The sequence below is a fragment of the Populus euphratica genome, unplaced genomic scaffold (genome assembly GCF_000495115.2).
Source record: "Populus euphratica unplaced genomic scaffold, PopEup_1.0 scaffold246.1, whole genome shotgun sequence".
NCBI classification, from domain to species: Eukaryota; Viridiplantae; Streptophyta; class Magnoliopsida; order Malpighiales; family Salicaceae; genus Populus; species Populus euphratica.
The window spans coordinates 184,911-207,407 of NW_011500126.1; the positions used below are offsets into that span (position 1 = coordinate 184,911).

Here is a 22,497-nt window from a genome sequence, read left to right on the forward strand (position 1 = left end):
GCGGAAGGCGGGCCGCACCCCCCACAAAAAAAAAAAAAAAAAAAGAGTAGTAGAAGCATAGAGTATTCAAGATTTCACATGAGAAATGTTACCAGCTTACTGTGTTTCACCATAAGTTTATGGGTATATAGCAAAGTTTTTAAACTCCATCCGGTTTAAAGCTCAAGTTTGGAGTTTTGATCAGGTTATTGAATTATTTAAATTAATTTAATTTTAATTTTAAAAAATAAAAATAATATTATTTTAATAAAAATATAAAAATTAATATATTATAATCAGATTTTTTATTGATATTATCAAGTCAATTGAGTTAACTCGTTAAATTATTATAAGTTTTAATTTTTTTTATTTTTAAAAAAATTTAATCTAGTTCGAGCCAAGACCTACTATTGGATTTCAAATCTATAGTATAGAGTTTATATATATATATATATAATGATATGTCAACTAAAATTTAATCACGTGTATAGGCAGCACAGAGCTAACTAATAAATCAAGATTTTATTAATACATTTTTAGACGTTTTGAGCGTGCACATTCCAGCATTAAATGTGCCCCATGAAAGTATACTAAGTCTAGCGCTGGGCAAACTCAATTATTTTTAAATGTGATAAATAGTATAACTTGGATTTAATGCCAGCCAAATCCAAACATCTTTTGGGAACAGGGTAAGCCTAACACGCATTTCTTGAAAATGTCAAGCCTAGGAATTTTTGTCATCACACACTAGCTAAATTTCCGCAACCAGAGATGGAAATATAATACTTAAGTATAATATCATTAATTTTATATATTTTTATATAAAATCTTAAATTATATATTTATTAATAAATATATTTTTTTAAATAAATCTATACTTTACTAGCATTACTATAAATGTTAAGGTCTCTTATGATCTATTATGTCTTTATTTTTTTACTAAATAAAATATAATTTATAATACAATTTAAAATATTATAAAAAACATTGCCTTAATTTTTATTTTCCCCCCGTCACCACGTAGCTGAAACTTAACAAAAGCATCGTAGAACTCAGCACAAGAGACCGCCGTCATTGCAAATGAAACTGACTTTTCTTGGAACTGAAGCTTCTGCCGAAGCATAGCAACTACTGAATCAATCTGCTGAACTCCAATTAGCTCAAGTCCCAAAAGGTTTTGAGATTTCTCAATTGGGACTTTCTTTCCATTTTCTGTCAATTTTTCTTTAAAAATACTCCTTTTTGGGCATATAATTGGACAGAAAATTCTAACGGGGTTTGCAAAAAGGACCAAAATGAGAAATGTTTGAAACATTTGAGTCCTAATTGATAAAGTGCATTGTTCTTGAACTCACTTGAGAATCGGCATAAATTGGGGTCTCCCCGTTTGTTTTCCTCTTCTACTGGCCACTGAAGAAAAGTCACAGGATGACTAGTCGTTCGTTTTGATTGGGAAGACACGACGCCGTTTAAGGCACCCATCAATTTGAAAACCAGCGTTTCGTCCCCAGGGGAGGGAAAGGAAGACATCAAAACAATACCGTCACCTTACTCCAGTCTCCTCCGTTCCCCGGCTCCCTTTTCACTCTATTAATTCAAAAGGAAAAAAAAATGTCAAAAGAAAACAGTTACTCTTTAGCCAAAATCGTAACGGAAGAACAAAGAGCTCGAATTTCGCACAAGTTCAAAGCCGCCAAAGCACTCCTCGCTCGCAAACGCTCTCTCGACTCCATCGCCGCCGAAACCGCTAATAAATTCCCTCACAAGTAAGCACAAATCAAGCACTAACTTCTCTTTCTGTTAAATCTAATCGAATTCATAATTTCTCTTGCTTTCGTTTTTAATTACAGAAATAATGATGTAATATCACTTAAATCACCAAGATTTCCTCTCGCGGAGGTGAGTACTAACCTACCTCCATCGCGGTTTGTGCAAAAAGGTGTCACGCGAATGTCGGAGGTGGTTAATGGTAGTGCTGGAGAGAATAAATGTTTATCGGAATCTTTTGTTACTCCGGTGAAAAAACCGGAAGTTTCGGGTTTTAGTGACTGTTTATCTACGCATAGTAGCAGTGCTAGTATTTTAGATGATGATGATTTTGATGAGTCTATTTTGGAGGAGATTGATGCGATTTGTGAGCAGAAGTCTGTTGTGAAAGTGGAAAAGGAAAGCCCGAATAGGAGTTTTAGTGTAGAATGTGAGCGTGATCAGGGAAATGAGGGCAGTTTGGCTAGTTTGGAGTCAGGTATGCGAGATGTGTTGGACTCTCCAACGGAAGAGAAAAGTATTTGTCCAAGTGGAAATATGCCTGAAGAGTATGTGAAGTATTTGCAGGGTCTGAATGACAGGCAGCGTGAAGCTGCTTGTAGTGATATTTCGGTTCCTTTGATGCTTATTGCTGGTCCAGGTAGTGGAAAGGTCAGCCATTCTCTTCCTATCTGTGTGTGTGCATGCGCTTGAGTGCACTAGCAAGTCTTATTTGAGAGTTTTGGTTAGTAAGTCTTGCTGGTTTTGCTCTTAATTTTCTGTTTTTGATGTAGACTTCTACAATGGTCGGGCGTGTTTTGATGCTGCTCAATGAGGTATTGCAAGATTTTAGCTGCTGATGTTTTTTTTTTTCTTTTTGTTTAAAGAGGGGCGTTATTTGTGCTGGATTTTTTGCTGCTGGCTTTTAACATTGTTATTTTTTTTTTTTTTTTAAAAGAGGCGCGTTATTTGTGCTAGATTTTTTGCTGCTGGCTTTTAACATTGTTTGCTTGTGTTTCGGCTTTTGTTTCTATCTGATGGTTTACTGCTTCGATTATGCGTGGGCTTTTTTGTTTCTGTCCTTTGAAACATTGTCAGGGAATTAGTCCATCAAACATTCTGGCAATGACTTTCACAACTGCTGCAGCTGCTGAGATGAGAGATCGGATTGGAGCAGTAGCTGGGAAGGCAAAAGCTAAAGAGCTTATGATTAGCACGTTCCATTCCTTTTCATTGCAACTTTGTCGTTCACATGCAGAGAAGTATGCACATTCCGAGATTGTGATGTTCAGACATTTGCTTCTGCATTATGTTCCCTTCCTGAATAAATGTTCTACATTGTCATTATAACTCTTAGAATTATATGGAAATGTTACCTGCTACAGTTAGAAATAGTTGGTCTTTGTTTAAAATGTAGAAGTCTTCTGTTGTCTTGGGTAGATTCTAGGCTTGAAGCTGGCTTCTGCTCTATGATAATATAATTCATGTGAAAGGGTAAGTAACTTGTGGTTCATGCTATAGATTAGGCCGCACATCAGAATTCTTGATATATGGACATGGGCATCAGAGAAGAGCAATCATTGAGGCTGTGAGGCTATTAGAAAAGGAAAAGAGTGGTGTACAAAATGACGATGCCAGTAAACTTGCTGAAGATTCTAAAGACATAGTATCTCCGGAATATTTCAAGGACAAGTCAAAGAAATGGCAAAAGTTTGTGACACAGGTTAGCAATTTGTTAAGTGCACTATAATCTACCACTATATATTATGAACACGAAATAAACTAGAATTTATTTGATATTTAATTATTGTCTGTTATTTTTAATAATTACTATCATTTTAATTAGTGCTGGATCCAATTTAGTGATTTTCAAGGCTCAAAATATTCTAGTATAATGAAACTTGATTGCTAAATTTTTCCTTCCTATTGCTGACTGGTAATCGCCTCTCCTTCATTCAAGATATACAAAAAAAATAGTTTACGATATGGTTTTATCTCTCTTCTTTGTGTACTACTTCTAATATGTTTAATTGCTTATGAAGTTATCAAATTTTATCCATGGCACCAATTCATTAATGTGCTCCATTTCAGGCTAAAGCTTCTGGAAAAACACCTGCAGACTTCCATAGAAGGGGTGATGAAATTGGAGTAAGCTGTTAAATTTCTGGTTCCAGTATCATTCCAGTATATTTCCTTTCTTACCTTTGATTCTTAAATTTGCTTCAGGCAGCAATTCTTGGGAACTACAATGACATATTAAGATCTTGTAATGCTTTGGACTACCATGACTTAATCAGTTGTTCTGTGACCTTGCTCACTGATTTTCCTGAAGGTCAATACCATCCAAATGTATATAACGAGTTTACACAACTCACATGTTATTAGAGTTCTAACATTTTTGTTACTATCCATTTCAGTATTTGAGGATTGCAAAGATTCATGGAAAGCCATTGTGATAGATGAGTTCCAGGACACAAGTGCCATGCAATACAGTCTTTTACGACTTCTTTCATCTCATAATCATATAACTATTGTTGGTGATGATGATCAGGTATAACTTTTCATTTGTCATCTAAAAATCCACAGATTCATTTCAATTTTTTCCTTTTGGATTTGGATTCTGAACCCCACCTCAGGGATTCTCATTGGCTACACTTGTGATTTACTAGCTCTAAACTTGTACTTACATTGTCTGCAGTCAATTTTCAGTTTCAATGGAGCTGAAATTTCTGGGTTTGACTCATTTCGTCATGATTTTGCAAATTACAAAGAGGTCTTTATTGTCCTTTGGCTATTTTTTTCTGTCATTGTTATCTATGTTTCCTTGATTATGTAATAAATAACTGGACGAGTATATCTATAATTTCTTTCCAGTGCTCTTAGAGTGTATATATCATTGCATTGTTTTGATTCTTGATACTACTTGTGCCTTTTTTATCCAGATTAGACTCAATAAAAACTATCGATCCACCCGCTATATTGTTGAAGCTGCATCTTCTCTTATTCAAAATAACATGAAAAGATGCCGGTTCAAGGATGTTCTTACTGATAATTCTTGCGGATCTAAGGTATCTTAGTATTGCAATACACATTGTATCTGAAAAGTTAATTTCTTTTCTTTTCTTTTTACCTTTTTCCTGTTTCATTGGATAATTAATTTTCTTCATGCATTGGACCAAAATGGACAGATAGCTATCAAGGAATGTCAAAATGAACGTGCAGAATGTGCATTTGTTGTTGACAAGATCTTGGAAACTGCATCTGATGGCTCACATTCTAAGCCTTCTTATGGCAGTATTGCCATTCTGTATAGGAGGCAGGTCAAGTTTACTTTCCTTACTTTTTAAGTGTACAAAACAAGAAATTAAGTATTTTCTGACTGTTCATGGCATTATCTCTTAAACTTCAGGTATCAGGAAAGATATTTCAATTAGCATTTCGTGAGAGGAAAATACCATTCAATGTTCATGGGGTTGCTTTTTATAGGAAAAAGGTACCCAACATTTTTTAGAGTTCTAAAATCTTAATCATGAATATCCATACAAGTTTCTCTTACGGTGTTCCTATCGACTAATATACTGTTATTTAATTCACGTGCACATAAGTTATTGGTAGTTGAACAAGCATTTGCTTTGTAATAGGTAGTTAAAGCTATCATTGAGAATATCCATACAAGTTTCTCTTATGGTGTTCCTATCAACTAATATACTGTTATTTTTTTTAAAATATGATTATGTTCTTAAATCATGGAACTTGACACAAGCTATTTTACTCAAGTTTTTGGTCATAGTTGTCATGTGCCGCTGCCAGTCATCAGTGAGAAATCCATGAGTGAATATTTGAGGGTTGTGTTTTTGTTCGTTTAGAAAGTAGATATAAGAAAGTAAACATGTTAAAATATTTTTTCCAGATATTTTTTTCTTTATTTGGATCAAACTTTTCTTTTATTTATTTATTTATTTTTGAGAAAAGGGGATAGTTTTTTTAATTTTTTATGGATATGCTGATTTATTATTATCATTTGAAAAAAAAATGACATTATTAGCAGGTAAGGGAAATTGTTTTCAATCCTTGAAATGGGGTTAGCTAACCTGGATTCATCGCTGCTAGTAATGGATTTGAAGTTCTTAGATTTACAGTTATGAAAATTGTTGTTGTCAAACAGGTTAATATGTTATCATAAAATGATGGTGAAGTTCAAATTGATTTGTTTGGAGAACAAGACAAATTATATTTCATCAATCATCACTACAGTTATATATTCTTTTGAATTTTGCACATTGAGCTCTTCACACTTGCATAACTACCAGAAGATACAAAATGAGTTGATAGCATGGTGTTAAGATGGTGGTTCTTTTCCTTAATCATCACTCTCTATGCTGATTTAATAGTTTCTTTAGCCTGCTCAGGACATCTGGGAGCAGGTTTCAATAGTTCTCGTATATTCAGGTTACTTTCTAGGGATAAAAGGAGCTCAAGTTTGATTATAGTTAGTTGTAATATAGCTAGATATTTCATCTAACTTTATTATTTCCAATGCAGTTGAGTTTGGTAGCTTTCTTTCTCTTGTTTGGGCATATAGTCAGATGTAATACTATTATTGCTGAGAAATTTAGCATGCAAGTAATTCTATTTTCTGATATTTGCTTTATCATTCACGTGCACAATAAGTTATTGGTTGTTGAGCAAGCATTTTCTTTGTAATAGGTAGTTAAAGCTATCATTGCAATGCTTAGAACAACATTGCCAGGTTGTGATGATGGTTCATATCATCAAGTTTTCAAGGCTTTGCTTCATTTTGAGAAGGAGGAGAAAAGGAGGGTACATGTTTAGTTTTTCGCTGGTTCTGCTTTTTTCTATTTATGTATAATGGTATGTTCACTTCATATGACCCTATTTCATCTCTCATCTCTTTCAGGTTATTGAGCATGTTGATAAAATCTCAACGGTCCGAAAATGTAGCTTTATAGCTGCTGCATGTGATGTCTTTAGTGCAAAGATTTCTGGTACCTTCAAGAGGTTTTTGTTTCTCAAATTTTTCTCATCATTTTATATGGGATAAGCTTACTAATAGTATCAACATGTCCGGGAACTGAAACAGTAAATTTTGCTTGACTTGGGATCAAATTAAGTAGTCTGCGTTGGCATTTTCTATATATATATATATATATATACATATATATATATATTTATTTATTTTATTTTTTTTGGTTGGTGGAAGCGGTTATTGATTTCTACACTACAGTTTCCATTACTAAGAATTTTGTGATGACATTGATAAGCTTTTGAAGCTGCAAGATGTTTTTATCTTGCACAATACTGAGTATTGTAACATCTTTGTTAGTAACACATTAATAGTAGAAGACACAGCAAGTTGGGGGCGAGAAATTTCTGCTTCAGGAGCTTCCAATGCTGTTGACTAATGTACCGTACAAAATCATTTGCCTATTTACTTATTTTTTTCCTTTTTGTTTACAATAGGAGTCAGCTCACACAGGGACGTAAGGTGTTGTCTACACTACAGATGATTTCCAAACTTGTTCACAGGGTAAATAAACAAGTTTAGAATTACTGACTTGATGTTTGCTTCAGAAAATTCCTTTTGAAGTGGTAGTTGAATTGGATCAGGAGTTTTTAAATGGCTATGGCGAGCATGAAATGAACAAATTTTTCTGACCTGATTTTAGTTATTCATCCAAGACTGGAGAGTTGCCTGGGTTTATTAAAATTTGCCTTCCTGAAGGAACCTTCATTTTTCCATGCTATGTATTAGTGCCAGACAGAAATTTTAATACAAAAATAATGTTAGACGTTTGTTATTTTCCCCCCACATTGTTGTTAAATGTCAATCAAGTTTCACAAGTTTCTTTCAACGAGTTTTTAGATGCATGGTTTTCTGTTTACAGGAACAGTCAATTTCAGCTGTCATAACTTCAGTGGCAAGCATGGTTCCTCAGGTTTGTTACCCTTGATTGAGCTTCCAAGTTAACTACACAACATGCTTATAAATATGCTAGCACTTTTGATTGGAGATATTTGGGTGCCAGTGCTGCATAAGAGCTGATCTCATTTGGTCATACTTGGAGGAATATGCTATTCCTTTTAAGAACATTCTTGATGCTAAATTGATTTACACCACAGAACTATGATGTGCATGTGAATTTTCTGGTTCCTTTACCATGTTTGTGGTCTGCTAGATTCACAATTTGATCTTCTTGTATGGCTTCAAATCTTAGAAATATCTTCTCGAACAACGGGCAGTGGTTGATAGTGATGGAGGAAAGTTGCTCAATGAAGACAATGACCTCAGATCTGTAAGTATCTTTTGATGGCAATAATTGAGACCATATGCTTTTAGTTAATTACTGTAAAGATCCCAGCTGCTTGTTGCTTATTGGAATGAAACGGAAAATCTCAATCCTTTTTTGATTGTGTGCTTGCTTCTTTAGACAACAGAACTTTGTGGCTGATGATTTTCTAGGATAGCTTTCTTTTTACCCCTTTCCTTTGAAGTTTAAATAAGTTTCATATTCCTATGCTTATCCATATTAACTTTACATCGAATGCTCTGACATGTGGTTAGAACTTGGTTAAACTACCATGTAGGTTCTTCAGTATTTATTGGACGATGTCTCTGATGTCTTATCTATGCAAGTTGCTTCAAAAGAAGGAGAGGGTGATGTGCAAGAACAGAAAGGTTGTGTTAGTTTACTCAAAGAGTTTATTGACTACATAACACAGCGGGAGAAAGAAAATTTTCATTCTCGAAGACATAATAATGAAAATTCTGTAACCCTGACTACCATTCATCAGGTTTTTCCTCAATTTAACTATTTCCCTCTTAGTGCTATACGGAGTTTGATGATGTCATTGGCTAAATTTCTTTCCATCTTGCCCTTTTTCTCTGTGCAGTCAAAAGGCTTAGAGTGGGACACTGTTTTTATAGTAAAGGTACTTGACTACATCATCACTACCCTGGCTTGAGTCTTGGCCTAATAACCTGCCATGCTATTCAAACATTTTATTTTCTAGCATTGATGTGTTGTATCTTTATGGTTTCCTCTTTCCAGTCAGGAATTTGAATGTGGCTTCCTTGCACATATCTGCTTTGTGCCTTGCTTAATATGATTGGAGCCAGCTTTTCACACTTATTTAAAGAAATTTATGATGAGTGTCAATCAAATCTGCAATGGCTTACGTTACTGCATATTTTTCACTTCTAAACCCAATCAGGGTGGTTGTAATAAACCAGAAGTTTGATGTGGTTTTGATTTTGATGTACCTAGATTATATTCTGTTGAGGTACTAAGGCACAATGGTTCTCTAAAGTCTAAAAGCTGTGTTTATTGTTTATGTTTTCTTTTTTCTTTTTCGGTATTTGAAATGATACTGCATCAACAACTTTTTAGCAGACAACACTGGAAACCTTGGGGTGGTTGGTGGTAATGAATCATTGGTAAAATAGTCAAATTTAACAACAGTGTTTGCAATGGTGCTTTGAAAGAGAGTCACTTGTTGGATATACAAGTCTTTGCTCCTTAAATATTCATCACACCTGCTCTGATGCCCAGACTACTGATGCAGGCAAATGAATCTGAGATTCCTCTGTTGCATGAATTTAATGGCACTGCAAAGGAAAATGGGACCTCAATTGAGGTAAGCTTTTTCTTGCATGGAAAATTGCTCCTGTTGCTTTCTGCAAATTAGTTCATTGTGGTGCTCAACTGATTATTCTCTCTGCAAAATCTCAGGAAGCTTTTTTCTTTTTCGGTATTTGAAATGATACTGCATCAACAACTTTTTAGCAGACAACACTGGAAACCTTGGGATGGTTGGTGGTAATGAATTATTGGTAAAATAGTCAAATTTAATAAGAGTGTTTGCAATGGTGCTTTGCAAGAGAGTCGTTTGTTGGATACACAAGTCTTTGCTCCTTAAATATTCATCATACCTGCTCTGATGCCCAGACTACTGATGCAGGCAAATGAATCTGAGATTCCTCTGTTGCATGAATTTAATGGCACTGCAAAGGAAAATGGGACCTCAATTGAGGTAAGCTTGTTCTTGCATGGAAAATTGCTCCTGTTGCTTTCTGCAAATTAGTTCATTGTGGTGCTCAACTGATTATTCTCGCTGCAAAATCTCAGGAAGAGCGGCGTCTTTTCTATGTGGCAATGACTCGTGCTCGAAAGAAACTTTTCATTACATATGTTGCCATGGATTCAAATTGGCAGGTTTGACCCTTCATAAACTATTTCTATTGGTTTCTCAATCTATGTTTACTGTTGAGTATCAATTTGAGTCCTTTCAGATGCTTCATCCATCACGTTTTCTCAAAGAGATACCAGATCATCTTCGGGAGATTCAGGTGCATTTTGCTGGTTTGAATCTTAAGTTCTGCTGTATCTTTGTATTTTTCTTTTTTAGAAAATAAAGATCCAGCCTCTTGCAATTTTCACACTACTCTTGTAAGCCTATTTTTATCTTTGACTTTATTGCTGAAGTGAAGATTCAGGATAAATTGATTTGAGGTGCATTGTTAAAATTAGCATAAATGGCTTAATGCATGAATCAACCACCAAATAAATTGAGTAGAAGGGTAACATCTGTATGAGTATCATGGTGAGAAGAAATTAGGTGGTGGTCTATCAGCTTTGACATGTCTGCAAACTTTTGTGTCCTGCAAGCAATTTTCTACAATATTTGAATAACAAGAAAACTGCCTAGACTTTATCTTCCAGGTAGCCTTTTACTTATATACAGTCAATTTAATGCTATTTCAAATTTGAGAGGGAGAGAATCTTTGCTATTAATTATTTTGCCACTGTAGATTTTAGCAAATCCAATGCTAACACTGCTTGTTGCATATTTCTAGATAACATTTTTGCTTGCACTCACAGCTCCAAAATTTTCTTTTCGGTTATGCACTTGTTTCCTAGACTGTCCATCCCAGCTACTTTGCTTGTTGAGTTTGAGTGTATTCTATTGCTAAGTGTGTGGCTTATGTTAACTGTGTTTCTTATTTATTCACATCAATGGCAGGCTGAAGTATGTCTACAAGATTTACAAACAAAGCATCACGAGATCCAAAATGAAACTGTTGACTTTGTCATTGATCTACCAAAAGAACAGAAAGTTTCTGATTTAGAAACAGAGTCAAATGATTTCCTTGAAAATCAAATAAACGAGGCTTCAAAAGAGTCATTGGAAACAATTGATTCATACAATGGGAATAATTTCTTAAGGAGGTTGTCCTTGAAACTGGGATGGTTTGCTTGAAGCTGCTGTAGCATGCTGGTATTACTTATTTTAAAAATAACCCTTAATTACTTCCCCTGTCCCCTTTTCCAGATTTGCTGTTGAGGAAAGGTCAGTTGTTTCCCACTTATTCCATCAATGGGCCAAGAAACAAGCATTCCAAAACCCTAAGAGATTGCTTAATAAGGTGACCTCCTGTTCCTATACGTTAACTTTTTCCAGCTCTGAATAGTGTGCTAAGTCTTTGAAGTTGAAATGTATGTCTTGAGGGATTAATCTGTTCTTTAGGTCTTCTATTGATGGTAGTTTCTCAATGCATCTGTCCATTCAGCATCACATTCATACATGTAGATGCATCGATTTTATAAACCACAATTCTGTTATTTCTTATTCATTTCCTTATTGGTTCCTTGAAAAGCGAATGGCATCTTCATCAATATTGTACTGACAAAGAGCATGTATACTTAGCTATTTAACCGCCCTCTGTTCATGTGGTTTCTACTATCTGATGTCCATGTGCGTCGCATCAGCTGGTGAAACAATGATGCTTTCTTTCTTTTATTTTCTGAGGGAGCTGCTTGTTGATTGCATACTGTCATTTAATGTTCTGATCAATGCTTCAATATATTATGGTGATAGCATGTTGTAGTTCAAATGAAATTATGATAGATAGCAGAATCTTTCATAATTTGGAAGAAATTTAGTTCAGCCTCTTGTATAGTGAAACGGTTGTCTGAATTTTTTTTCTTGGTTCGGGACAGCTTTGAAATTGATATAATACTTTCATTTGATGCATGGATGTCCTGATCAATGCTTTACTCTATTTTTATTTTCAGGTTGGATTTGTTATTGATGAACGATTGAGAGTCAAGAAGAACAAACACAAGGTGGCGCAATGTGTCAATTCTGTATTAAAGAACAGTTTTAGTTCTCCCTTTTTAACATGTTTTCTTCTCATGAAATATCAGTTTATGTCATCAGGTTCTAGAATGTTAAAAAGATTATTAGCAGAATATGATTTATAGAAACTTTCATCTCTGGGCCAATATTTTAGAAAGTGCAGAATAGGATTTATAAAAAATTTCATCTCTGGGCCAATATTTTAGAAAGTGGGACAGCTAAAGAGTTTTTTGGTGCCCTAATTTTATTTTGGTTGAGGACAAAATAAAATTGATTCAGATTTTCCTTCCAACACTATTTTAACGAAGCTCAGTGAACACGTAAAGGATAACAATTAAAGAATATTTTCTTAAGGAGATTGTCTGCGCATGCATTGTGGTCAGCATTCCTTTCAAATTTGTTAGACGCTTATCAGTAATAATACGCATGCCTCTGTAATGAATTTTATCTAGTATTTGCTGATGCTGCTTTGGCATAATATCTCAGGATGTTTTGCGTGCATTGAAATCCTGCTTGAGCTGTGATGAGGCCTTTCAGTATGCAGAATATGTAAGCTTATAATGCACTTTTCAACATTTCTTTGGTTACTCTCTGGATTTAACAGATAAAACCTGCCTACATTATGGTTGGTTTTTCTGTGATGGTTACTGCAGAAGCTGACAAGAATAGTATAACTATATTCTTTGACCTTCTATGTCTTTCACTCCTGCATGCATTTAGGATGATTTTATCGACCAAGGTATTTCTTGTCTGACAGGTGCTGAGATGGGAGCAAATTCCTGCCGACCAGCGTGCTCATTTGATGCAGGAGAAACAGGTCTGTTTTCAGCCTGCAACTTTGCTGCTTAATTTCTCGTCTGAAATTATGCTTTCACATTCTGTACTCTACTGATGTTCTGTTACTTGGTTTCAATTAAGGTGCTAAAACTCCATAACCTTTAGAATATATTCAGCAAGGAAAAATCAGTGTACTTAAATGCTTGGTCTGAGATTTTCTTGCAAAAATCTTGCACTGTTTAGAATTAGAATATCCATTTTTAAAAATCAGAAATGTAAACAATGATTTCAAGAAAGTAAATCCAGGTTAGTTCTGTCTTTGGAGCTTTTAGCCTCCCCCTGCTGTTGCACTGCACTGCCACCGTAACTCTGCCCGATAAAACCAAGAAAAGAAACCATGTTCTGTTTAGAATTAGAATACCCATTCTTAAAATTCAGAAAAGTAACAATGATTTGAAGAAAGTGCATCCAGGTTAGTTCTGTCTTTGGAACTTTTAGCCTCCCCCTGCTGTTGCGCTGCACTGCCCCCGTAACTCTACCCGATAAAACCAAGAAAAGAAACCATGTTTGTTCTTAGTTGTTGGGATATATAACATATGTTTTCCTATGAACAATGGTTTCTCGATCTATAAGGGAGTGCTGGTTGGGTTCCTCGTGATTCCTACCCTGTAAATGTTTCTCTTCTTCGCATTCAAAGTCATTTTATACATCTTGCTGATACTGAGGCTATATTTTTTCCCTGTTTAGGAGCATTTCCAGAAATTAAGGATAGAGAATTCAATGAGCTCATCTGCACCTACATCTAAACAGGTAACTGCTACTAGTACGAGGAGTGAGTTTGGCTTAAAGATTCAGTTCTATGGCAGTTTATGCATCATTTTTGTTATATTCTCACGTACAGATTGGATATCTTCAAAACTTGGGGTGCACCGTGACCCCTACATCACGTCTTCATGCTTCCCGCTTGATAGAGCAATATAAATCATTATGACAACGATGGATCCCTCCGATGACTTTGATTTGGAAATCCTGCCTATATAGAGCTGTAAGTGTCAGTTTATTGACCCCAAAGAGGACAATTCATACTGCATTCATAATTTAGTTCAAACTGAGGTTATTGACGAGCTGTATTGTTATCGTCCTTTCCATGCAATTTTGACATTCAAGATATACAAGCTTTATAATGCGTCATGATATTTATTTATTTATTGGTTTAATTGCATGCCCATTTAGCCATGTGTTTTACAACACGGATAGATCTCCAATTAAAAATCTCCAATCTCAATCATTGAATTGCTAACTAGAAGACGATGGATGAATTGAAGTTCAGCATGACTTGCAAAAACTTTTTAAGACAAAAAAAAAGAAAAAAGAAACGAGGCATGAGATTTAGCATAATTGATTTTTTGTTTTCAATGGATAGAGAGCAGAAGCGTGCGATATAATGTAAGAATACAACAAGGAAAGTTTATCTTATGGAGAATTAGGTTGCAGATTCGGAGCTCCAGCTGTTTATATATACAAAGCATGCCTTGGGCTCTTACAGCCTAGAAATTAATGGCATGCAGGAGCAGGTAGAGCTTGAAACAATACATGTCTAGTCAAATGGATCAATCCGTGGGTCGTGTTCACTTGCCATAGCCATCCCAGTGCAAAGGCATGTGGGACACATGACCTGCAGTATTTTTTGAACATTGAAAACAAAATTAGCTCTTCTGGCTTCAAATTAGAGCAACCTACTTTTTGTACAGCTGCAAAATGCTAGACATAATGTGCTTAGTAACAGTTTTGAAATCCCTGAAATGATGGAGGGCAACTGATGAGACTCCTAAAAAAATGATAAATTCTCCACGTTTTATTCCGCCAAGAAAATTAGCCTCATATGGCTCTCTCCAATCGAAATTGGGTGCTTGGGACAGCTCAAAAGGGGTGGAGAAAGCGTCTGTCCTTGGACAAACTGCTTAGGCAGTGACAAGATTTTATCATTCTATAGATCTTGACGGCTTACCATTACATCTTGTAATATTTTTCTGTCAAAATTTATCATAACTCATCTGTTCTTCTCTCAGCAGGCACAAACCTCAAAATAAATAAATAAATAAAACCATGTAATTGATCCCAGTTGAGCCAGCTCATTCCACCCAGGAATGGGAGATACGAGAAACAAAGCAGCAGGCAAAAAAAAAAATTCAATATACAGCACCTTTTGTCACTTGATACAGAAAAAAGAGAGAATTTGATGACCAACCTTTCCAGATCCTGAACAATTTGAACATCTTTCCGTTTTAGGTCTTGATAGAGGCCGATCTGCACCACTGATTGTTGAAACTGGTTTGATAAGAACAAGAGCTCCTGTGTTCGAGCACCGAGCACAAGCAAGATAGCCTGCATTTATAGTGTACAGTTCAGAATTAAGCACTGCAAGTGCATCATTCACTCACTGATTTATGTTATGTTAGTAGCCTAGGAGAGACATATAGCTTAGCCAGGATTGAATGACCAGAAATAGCTATCATCATCATTGATTAATCAAATTGCACAAATGGTATTTAGTTTAACATCTAGAGGCAGGAAATTCACCAAGTGGGAAATGTAAGGACTAGGGTATTTGGAGAAATAGTTAGCCAACATCGAAGAAAAGGGAAAGATGCCTTTTTGCGGTGGAAGTATTAAATTATTTTTATCTGATCTTTGAGCAATCCAAGGAACGTAATGGTGCACCAAACCGGTAGAAACTCTAAGAATTTTCTAGATCATTGTGCAAGGATATCCAAGCAATTAAAGGCCACAGCAGGCAAGAAACCCACACGGGAAGAGAGCATGAAGAAGCTAGGAACATACCAGTTCCAAGACAGTATTTGCATCTTTTATGCTCTTGTTGTTTTACATTGTTTATCTCAACCACCATCAAGGCTGAGATGACCCCAACTGCTCCGCCAGAGAATGATGCCACTATAGGATCAACCTGACTGCAATGAAATTGACATGTAAATGAAACTTTAAATGATTGTGTTTCGACATACTTCTTAAAAGACCATAGCCAGTAAAAGAATGAGAAGCTAATGAGAAAAAATAGGATCAATCAAGCTCAACAATCAGGATTGCAAAACCAGGCACTACTTATAAGAGACCATGTTGGTGCAACATACCTCAACTGCATGGGCAGATGCATAGTACGGATAAAATCTGAATACGATGTGCCCCCCAAACCGAGCTTAAGCTCCAACTGGTATGAAAAGGAATAAACACTTCAAAACAATGCCAAAAACAAACACTCTGCAAGGATAGAGCCTTGCTTGATCATGTGCCTCTCTTTTTTAGGACAATCATTACTAGTTCTCTTCAGCTTGGTTTTCTAAGTTTATGTTGTTTTCTTGATGTATATGTGCACTATTCAAGCTCTGGTAAGGAATTTCATCAATTTTTACACATTTGAAAATCTGAGATCCTCCCTTGAAGTTTCCTATCTTATCAAGTAAACTATGCACTCGTTCCAATCAGGAAAAATTACAGTAACAATTTAAATTTTAGCGGAATGAGAAAATTTAGGTAAATCAACAGATATGATACATAACAGATCATAACAATCAAGCACATAGAAAACTCACCGCGGGTGCTAGAAGGCCACCAAAAATGATAATCCCAGCAATAAGAGAGAAACAAGTAGCATAATACAGTCTCAAATTTTCAGCACTCTGCATGTTACATGCAAATTAGTCACTGTGTAATCATCATCTTAAAAGGGAAGAAATAAATACATTTCTTGTGATGTGTGATTCAAACATAAAGGACAAATTAAAAGGAAAGTATAAATGAACAACTGGAAAAAAAAAGGGGGCGGAGAAATGAAATTGCATGATTAAATTGTAGAACAAAATGAAACTCACCAAAGGAGGCAAGAACGGAATGAATGATGGAAAGTTGGGAAGTTCATTCTCATCGCTTTCATTTGAAATTCCAAGTTCTGCATTCTTGATCCTCTGTTGTATCCTTAGTCTACGAACCTACAAAAATTTTCATGACATTATAACATCCGGAGGGAAAAAAGGAATAGAGAGTAGAAAACAAGAATGATAAAAGTTGGACTTAGATCAAAAGGACTGGCAATATAGAATTGTTTTCGAAATTTAAAACACAATCATTAAAATAACAGCATTAGCCATTATGTCACAATGTACACAGAAATGATGAATAACATCTAAGAAATCCAGAATCTTTAATTTTTTTCTATATTGCATGAGCCTAAAGAAGGCATTATCTAGCACTTTGGGCTAATAGGTCTACAATATTACAGTCATCTTCAGCTTTAATAAGTTCTAAAACAGTATTTTGAACCTTGATCTTTCTTAAACAATTATCAAACTTAAAAACTTTTCTTCTTTTTGTCTTTCAAAAATTGATTCTGGATTAGATAAATATGTCTATTGGCCTATTACTATCCTTGGAATTTGGCTATCAGACTATCTAAACAAAAGCTTGAAATCAACCACCCAAAGGAAAAAACAAAAACAAAGAAAGAAACGCGATATAAAGAGAATTCGAGTCATAGTTTCTTAATCCTCACCTCTTCCATATGCAAGAAAATTTTATTCCTCCGACTTCGAATATTATCTTGAATCTCTTGCAATTCCATTTTAGCAAAATCCTGCACTGTTTCTGGCCCTTCTATGATACAAAACCTAACGATCAATCAATCCCACAAAACCAAACACGGCAAATAAGTCAAGATTTTCGTTTTATTCACAAATAAAGCTTTAAAAAGAGTTGGGATATTAAAAAGTAGAAGTCTTTTACCCGGCAGCGTTTCTATCAGGAGAATCAGAGTCAACTGAAGCAGCGAAAGAAGAAGAATCTGATTCTGAAGCCATAGCTTTCCATCTCAAATTCAATTTATGATTAGAAGCATCTGCAAATCTACTCCTCCTCCAGTTTTGAGAACTGCAAGAACTGAGCCCATACAACGGTTTTACCGGGCAAGAAACCGTTAAAACCCGACTCAAACAAGCCATCCTCGTAAACCCAAAAAAAAACAAAGAACACAAGAACAACTCTTGTTTCAGTTTCAGTTCCACTTCGTTTGTGGGTTGTTGTTCTTCATGTTGGTTAACGTTGCTGTTGTTAATGGAGTTAGGTCATCAAGGTAGGAAGAGACAAGAGAGATCACTGAACATGGATGCTGTCATAATATTGGAATTGTTTGGAAATTGGGTTTTCTGCCACGTGGATGGAGAACACTGGCGGGTGTTATTGTTTCCGTGTTTTTATGTAAGAAAATGGAAATTTTGAGTGGAGGCAATTTAGTGGATAATGGATTATATAAGAATATGTGCTTCTAGTCAAAGTGCAGGAAAATAAAAACAATCCAATTTGTATTGTTAGTCTATTTTCCTTAAATAAATATTTATCTCATCCACAATATTCTAATTATTATGTGGATTTTCTTGAAAACTTTCCACATCTGTTGTGTTCATAGATCGTGTCGATTCACATAGCTTAATGATAAATTTTATTATTAAAATATATATATATATATATATAAAAATTAAACTCAAATCTTCGATTTAGTAGTATACAATATAATATAGAGATATATATTTAAAATTATCCTAGAAAAAAACTTAATCGAATATAAATATATAGAGTTGCATGATACACGACAATTCTAACATGGATTTTCTTAATATATAAAAGTACTTTATTCAAGTCAAGGCATAAATTTCACAGCACTACGATGCTAACACGTGGTATGTTGGGACTTTTTAGGCATATGATATGACATATTTATAATGTTTGTTTTCCGTTGCAAATGAAAGATATGGTATCAATAAAATCGAAAAAGATAATATAAAAATAAAATTGTGATGGGTAATAATATATAATATATAATAATTATTTTTATATCTTGTTAGCACAAGATAATTAATTATTTTTATTTATATAGGTTAACTCAAGTTGATCATTTGATTACTAATCTATGTTTTATTTTTGATCGATTTTTTGGTTAGATTTTAAAAATATAATAATTATTATTTTTATTTTTAAATTAATTTAAAATAATCCAAGTTAATCTTTTTGGCCCATGACTTGCCTTGATCAACCTCTGAATTGAGTTTAAAAACTATGATAATAATCATTTTTATCCTTACATTGATTTAGATTCACAATCAACCCAACTCGTGACCCAAGCTTTGTTCTGGGTTGATTATTTAATTGAATTTTAAAACTATAATAATAGTCATTTTTATTTTTATTTTTATATTGACTCAGGTCAACAATCAACTCAACCCGAAACCTGAGCTTTAGTCTAGGTGAATTTTCGAGTCGGGTTTTAAAACTATAATAATTATTATTTTTATTTTGATGTTGACTCAAATCAACCCGTGTTAACCCTCTTACTTGTTACTTAGGGTTTGCCTTGGGTTGAATCGCAAGTCAAAATTAAAAATCATAATAATAATCATTTTTATTCGAATATTGACTTAGGTTGACACTTCCAACCCGTTTTATTAACCTTGTCTCGAGGTGACCTCTAAGTTACGATTTAAAATTACGATAAAAATCACTTTTATTCTTATATTAACTAAGAAAAACATAAGTTGACCCTTTTGACTGGTGATTTGGATTTTGTCCGAGGTTGACCCCTAAAATTGAATTTTAAAACTTTATTTATAATTATAATTATTTTTATTTTTATATTAACTTGAATCAACTCAGGTTTACTTAATCTATAACTTGAGTCTTATCCCAAATTAATCATCAAAATAGATGTTAAAATTATAATAATTATTATATTTATCTTTATTTATCTCAATAAACACTCAAAATTAAGAGTTTTTTATAAAAATATTTGAAAAATAAAAAATAATAAACTTTCATTTCTATTACATGCGGGGAAAATGTTTTCTTTATATATATATATATATATATTATTAAGGGGTTTGAGGCTATAATTTTTAATAATAAAGATCCATAGGATGCACCCTTCATCTTTATCCCCTAACTTTCATATTCGCTTTCATTTATTTCAGAAATAATTTTCAGTCCTTCATATTTGCCTTTATTAAAGGTCCATGTAATTTTTTCATAACCAATTTTCACCAAGTAACAAAGCACACAAGCAATGAAAAATTAAATTATTTTATATTTATATTTTATATATGTTAAAAAAATATATAAATATGATAAATTATCAATATACATAAATTTGGATATAAAAATCTATCCAGTTAAATCGGGTATTTTAATTCATCTTCATGCCTGCCTCCATCAGGGCAAATGGAGAGGGAGACCTGTACAGTGGACATCACTGCTTTTCGATACTTCGCCTCATTATAATGTTAAGCCAAGCCCACGATACTCTATTATATTTTCATGGCCTTAACGAAAACTAAAGCCCACAAAGGTTTTGACACAGCCGCAAAAAACCCTAATTCTATTCACTCCTATAAAACCCTAGCCACCATCTCAGTTCCCATCTCTTCATCATTTCTGAAACCTTTCTCCCTCTAAAACCCTAGTTTTTTTTTTTTCTCTTCCTGAAATTTATATTTGCATCTTATGAACAAGGTTTTTTGTTTATATAAATTATATAAAAAAGAGAGATCACGGTGATGACTCACGAAATTCAAGCTCAACAGACCGGAATGCAGGGTTTTTCTTTATAGAGAAAGACTTTGCGTGTCGATTTTCCCGCTGAACTGAGTGATCTTTCTCTTTAAATTACTTTTTTTTTTCTTATTGAGATTGCAATGAGGATTTACAGCTCCCTCTTCTGATTCAAAGTTGAGGAAATTAGCTGGCAGAATCGAACCAATTTAATTTCAAGCCATCACTGAGTAATCTCAATGTTTTCAGTTTTCAAGTTTATTTAAAATACAAAAATGGTTTTTTTTTTCTGTGTGGGAATTTTGGACGGTGCAGTGAGGACTTACAGCTCCCTCTTCTGACCCTTTCCGTTTAATTATTTGAGATTCTGTTTGATTTGATTTTTATTTTGTGTGTGATTGGATGCTGTTAATGATGATTATGATGAAGCAAATAATATTATAATCCAACACTTGATCTGAGACATTTACTGTTGATTGATGTCTAAAATATCTGCTTCTGAATCTGCTAGTGATTTTTTTAATTTCTTATTTTTGTTCTTATTTTATGGTTTCTGAACTGGGTTTAGACGTTGGATTATAACCCTTGTTTGTAGCTGTAATTTAGCTGATATGTCTGGTTAATATTGGTGATTTTCTTTGATGCCATTCGTTAGAAAGTAAAATTATTGCCTTTGTTTTGGCTCTGTCGGTGAAAATGAACTCAATCTCTCTCGCTTCTAATTTTAGGAATCGGAACAATCCCTTCCTCGCAAATTATATCATGTCTTACAAATGTGGATTCTCAGTGAAATGAGCTGAACATGTTTGCAGATTTTATTGTACCATCAGGCTTGTGGATTCACATGTGGGTTATTTGTTCAGTCCCTTGTTGCAAAAAAAATAAAAATAAAAATATTTCCTCATTGCTGCATAGTGCTTATTTTTATGATTTTTACTGAATCATCAATTGATGAAAATTGGAAAAATCTTAGGACACCTTCCTACATAGCTTTCCTAGCTATGGATGAGAATAAAATTTCCATTCTGATGATGATTTTGGCCATCCTATTTTAGTTACATTGTTATGTTATTTGTGTGTTCTGTTTTTAAGAAGTCAAGTGTATACTGAATGGTTTTGTTGATTTCCTTAACCCAGTATGTGCACATTTCATGGAATTCTCCTCTTGGGGGTTCGCAAATCAAATGGTTTTTTTGTGATATATTCCGTGCTTCAGATTTATTCTTTTAAGCATTTGGAAAAAAGGTTTTGAGGATGCTCTAGATTCAAGTGGTTTTGCTACTCGTGTTGTGAGTTGTTTTTTGTGATCTAGATCGCAATGATGACATATAAAATTCAAGCTCAACAGACCGGATTACAATCTTTCTTTCTGAAAGCTTGTATGGCGACAACCGCTGAACTGAGCGATCTTTGTTTTAAAGTATTTAGTTTAATCTTCTGTTTAAATTAACTCGCAATAGACTTGCCAACAAGAGGACCTGTAAACTTGGATTGGAACGCATCCTGGCAGCGTGTTTGCATATTTCAGCCATGCATATCAAGTTGAGGAAACAACTTGTCTTTATATGTTAAACGATAAATCAAGATGCTGGACAATCATCTGGGAAAGAAATTGAGTTATAAAGCAGACATGCATATTTTTCCGGTACAAGGACCTGGAAATGACAAGTGTCAGATCTGTTTAAATTCTGTAAAATCAGAAGTCTTTTGTTTGTTGCCTGCCAGGGGGCCGCATTGTGCATCGAAACTCTGATTTGGATTACCTTGATGCCTTCAAGCTATGCATTCAGCTGTAATGTTGTATTATCAGGATAATGTTGCGAAAGAATAATATAGTTCGAAAATCCATGAAAGTACGATTTATAGCCCCGTATTTCCTGGTTTCTCGGGCCTGGTTTCGGTTAGTGTTTCCTTGGATTTATGGTTTCTGTAGGTATTGCTGGTAGTGTCTTGGTCGTGTAGTTATTTGTTTTAATTTCTAGGCCGGCGAGTCCTAGCCTGTTAGTGTTCAAAATGGTAGGTACAAATGCCTTGAATTTGTAAGCTCTGAGGTTATAAACTATCGAGTTTGGATTTTTGGGTTCCTGATCCGTTCGGTATGATTCAGTAATTTGCCTTCAATTTGACTAGCTATGTGACCACTTTCTGCTGGTAAAATAATCAATATTATTTAAAAGGTCCTATTTTTTTTTAGTTTTTGATTTTTTAATCCGTCACCTAGCTTTTAAAGTA

At 34.4% G+C, this 22,497-nt stretch overlaps 2 protein-coding genes across 3 annotated transcripts; one reads left to right on the plus strand and one right to left on the minus strand.

The window, feature by feature from the left end:
• Window positions 1–1,482: 1,482 nt before the first annotated feature.
• SRS2 (P-loop containing nucleoside triphosphate hydrolases superfamily protein) lies at window positions 1,483–13,882 on the plus strand. Of its 2 annotated transcripts, none has more exons than XM_011005249.1 (29): window positions 1,483–1,745; window positions 1,830–2,397; window positions 2,520–2,561; window positions 2,824–2,987; window positions 3,247–3,448; window positions 3,817–3,873; window positions 3,952–4,057; window positions 4,143–4,276; window positions 4,424–4,498; window positions 4,668–4,793; window positions 4,914–5,045; window positions 5,135–5,218; window positions 6,433–6,546; window positions 6,644–6,744; window positions 7,207–7,273; window positions 7,632–7,682; window positions 7,962–8,039; window positions 8,341–8,538; window positions 8,638–8,676; window positions 9,310–9,381; window positions 9,873–9,959; window positions 10,037–10,093; window positions 10,768–10,973; window positions 11,077–11,170; window positions 11,820–11,870; window positions 12,370–12,432; window positions 12,641–12,700; window positions 13,408–13,470; window positions 13,562–13,882. In XM_011005249.1, exons 1-29 carry the CDS (start codon window positions 1,591–1,593, stop codon window positions 13,649–13,651), a joined length of 3,336 nt encoding a protein of 1,111 aa, XP_011003551.1. In that variant the 5' UTR covers window positions 1,483–1,590; the 3' UTR covers window positions 13,652–13,882. The 2 variants fall into 2 exon arrangements, with proteins under 2 accessions (XP_011003551.1, XP_011003550.1); XM_011005248.1 differs by having other exon boundaries at window positions 1,484–1,745; window positions 8,332–8,538.
• A 166-nt stretch (window positions 13,883–14,048) lies between these two features.
• LOC105110269 (orange protein) lies at window positions 14,049–17,930 on the minus strand. Its single transcript, XM_011005250.1, has 8 exons — window positions 17,455–17,930; window positions 17,225–17,339; window positions 16,548–16,664; window positions 16,269–16,355; window positions 15,810–15,886; window positions 15,502–15,629; window positions 14,909–15,045; window positions 14,049–14,335 (listed from the first exon to the last, which is right to left on the minus strand). The coding sequence occupies exons 1-8, from the start codon at window positions 17,667–17,669 to the stop codon at window positions 14,258–14,260; spliced, it is 954 nt and encodes a 317-aa protein (XP_011003552.1). The 5' UTR covers window positions 17,670–17,930; the 3' UTR covers window positions 14,049–14,257.
• Between the last annotated feature and the right edge of the window lie 4,567 nt (window positions 17,931–22,497).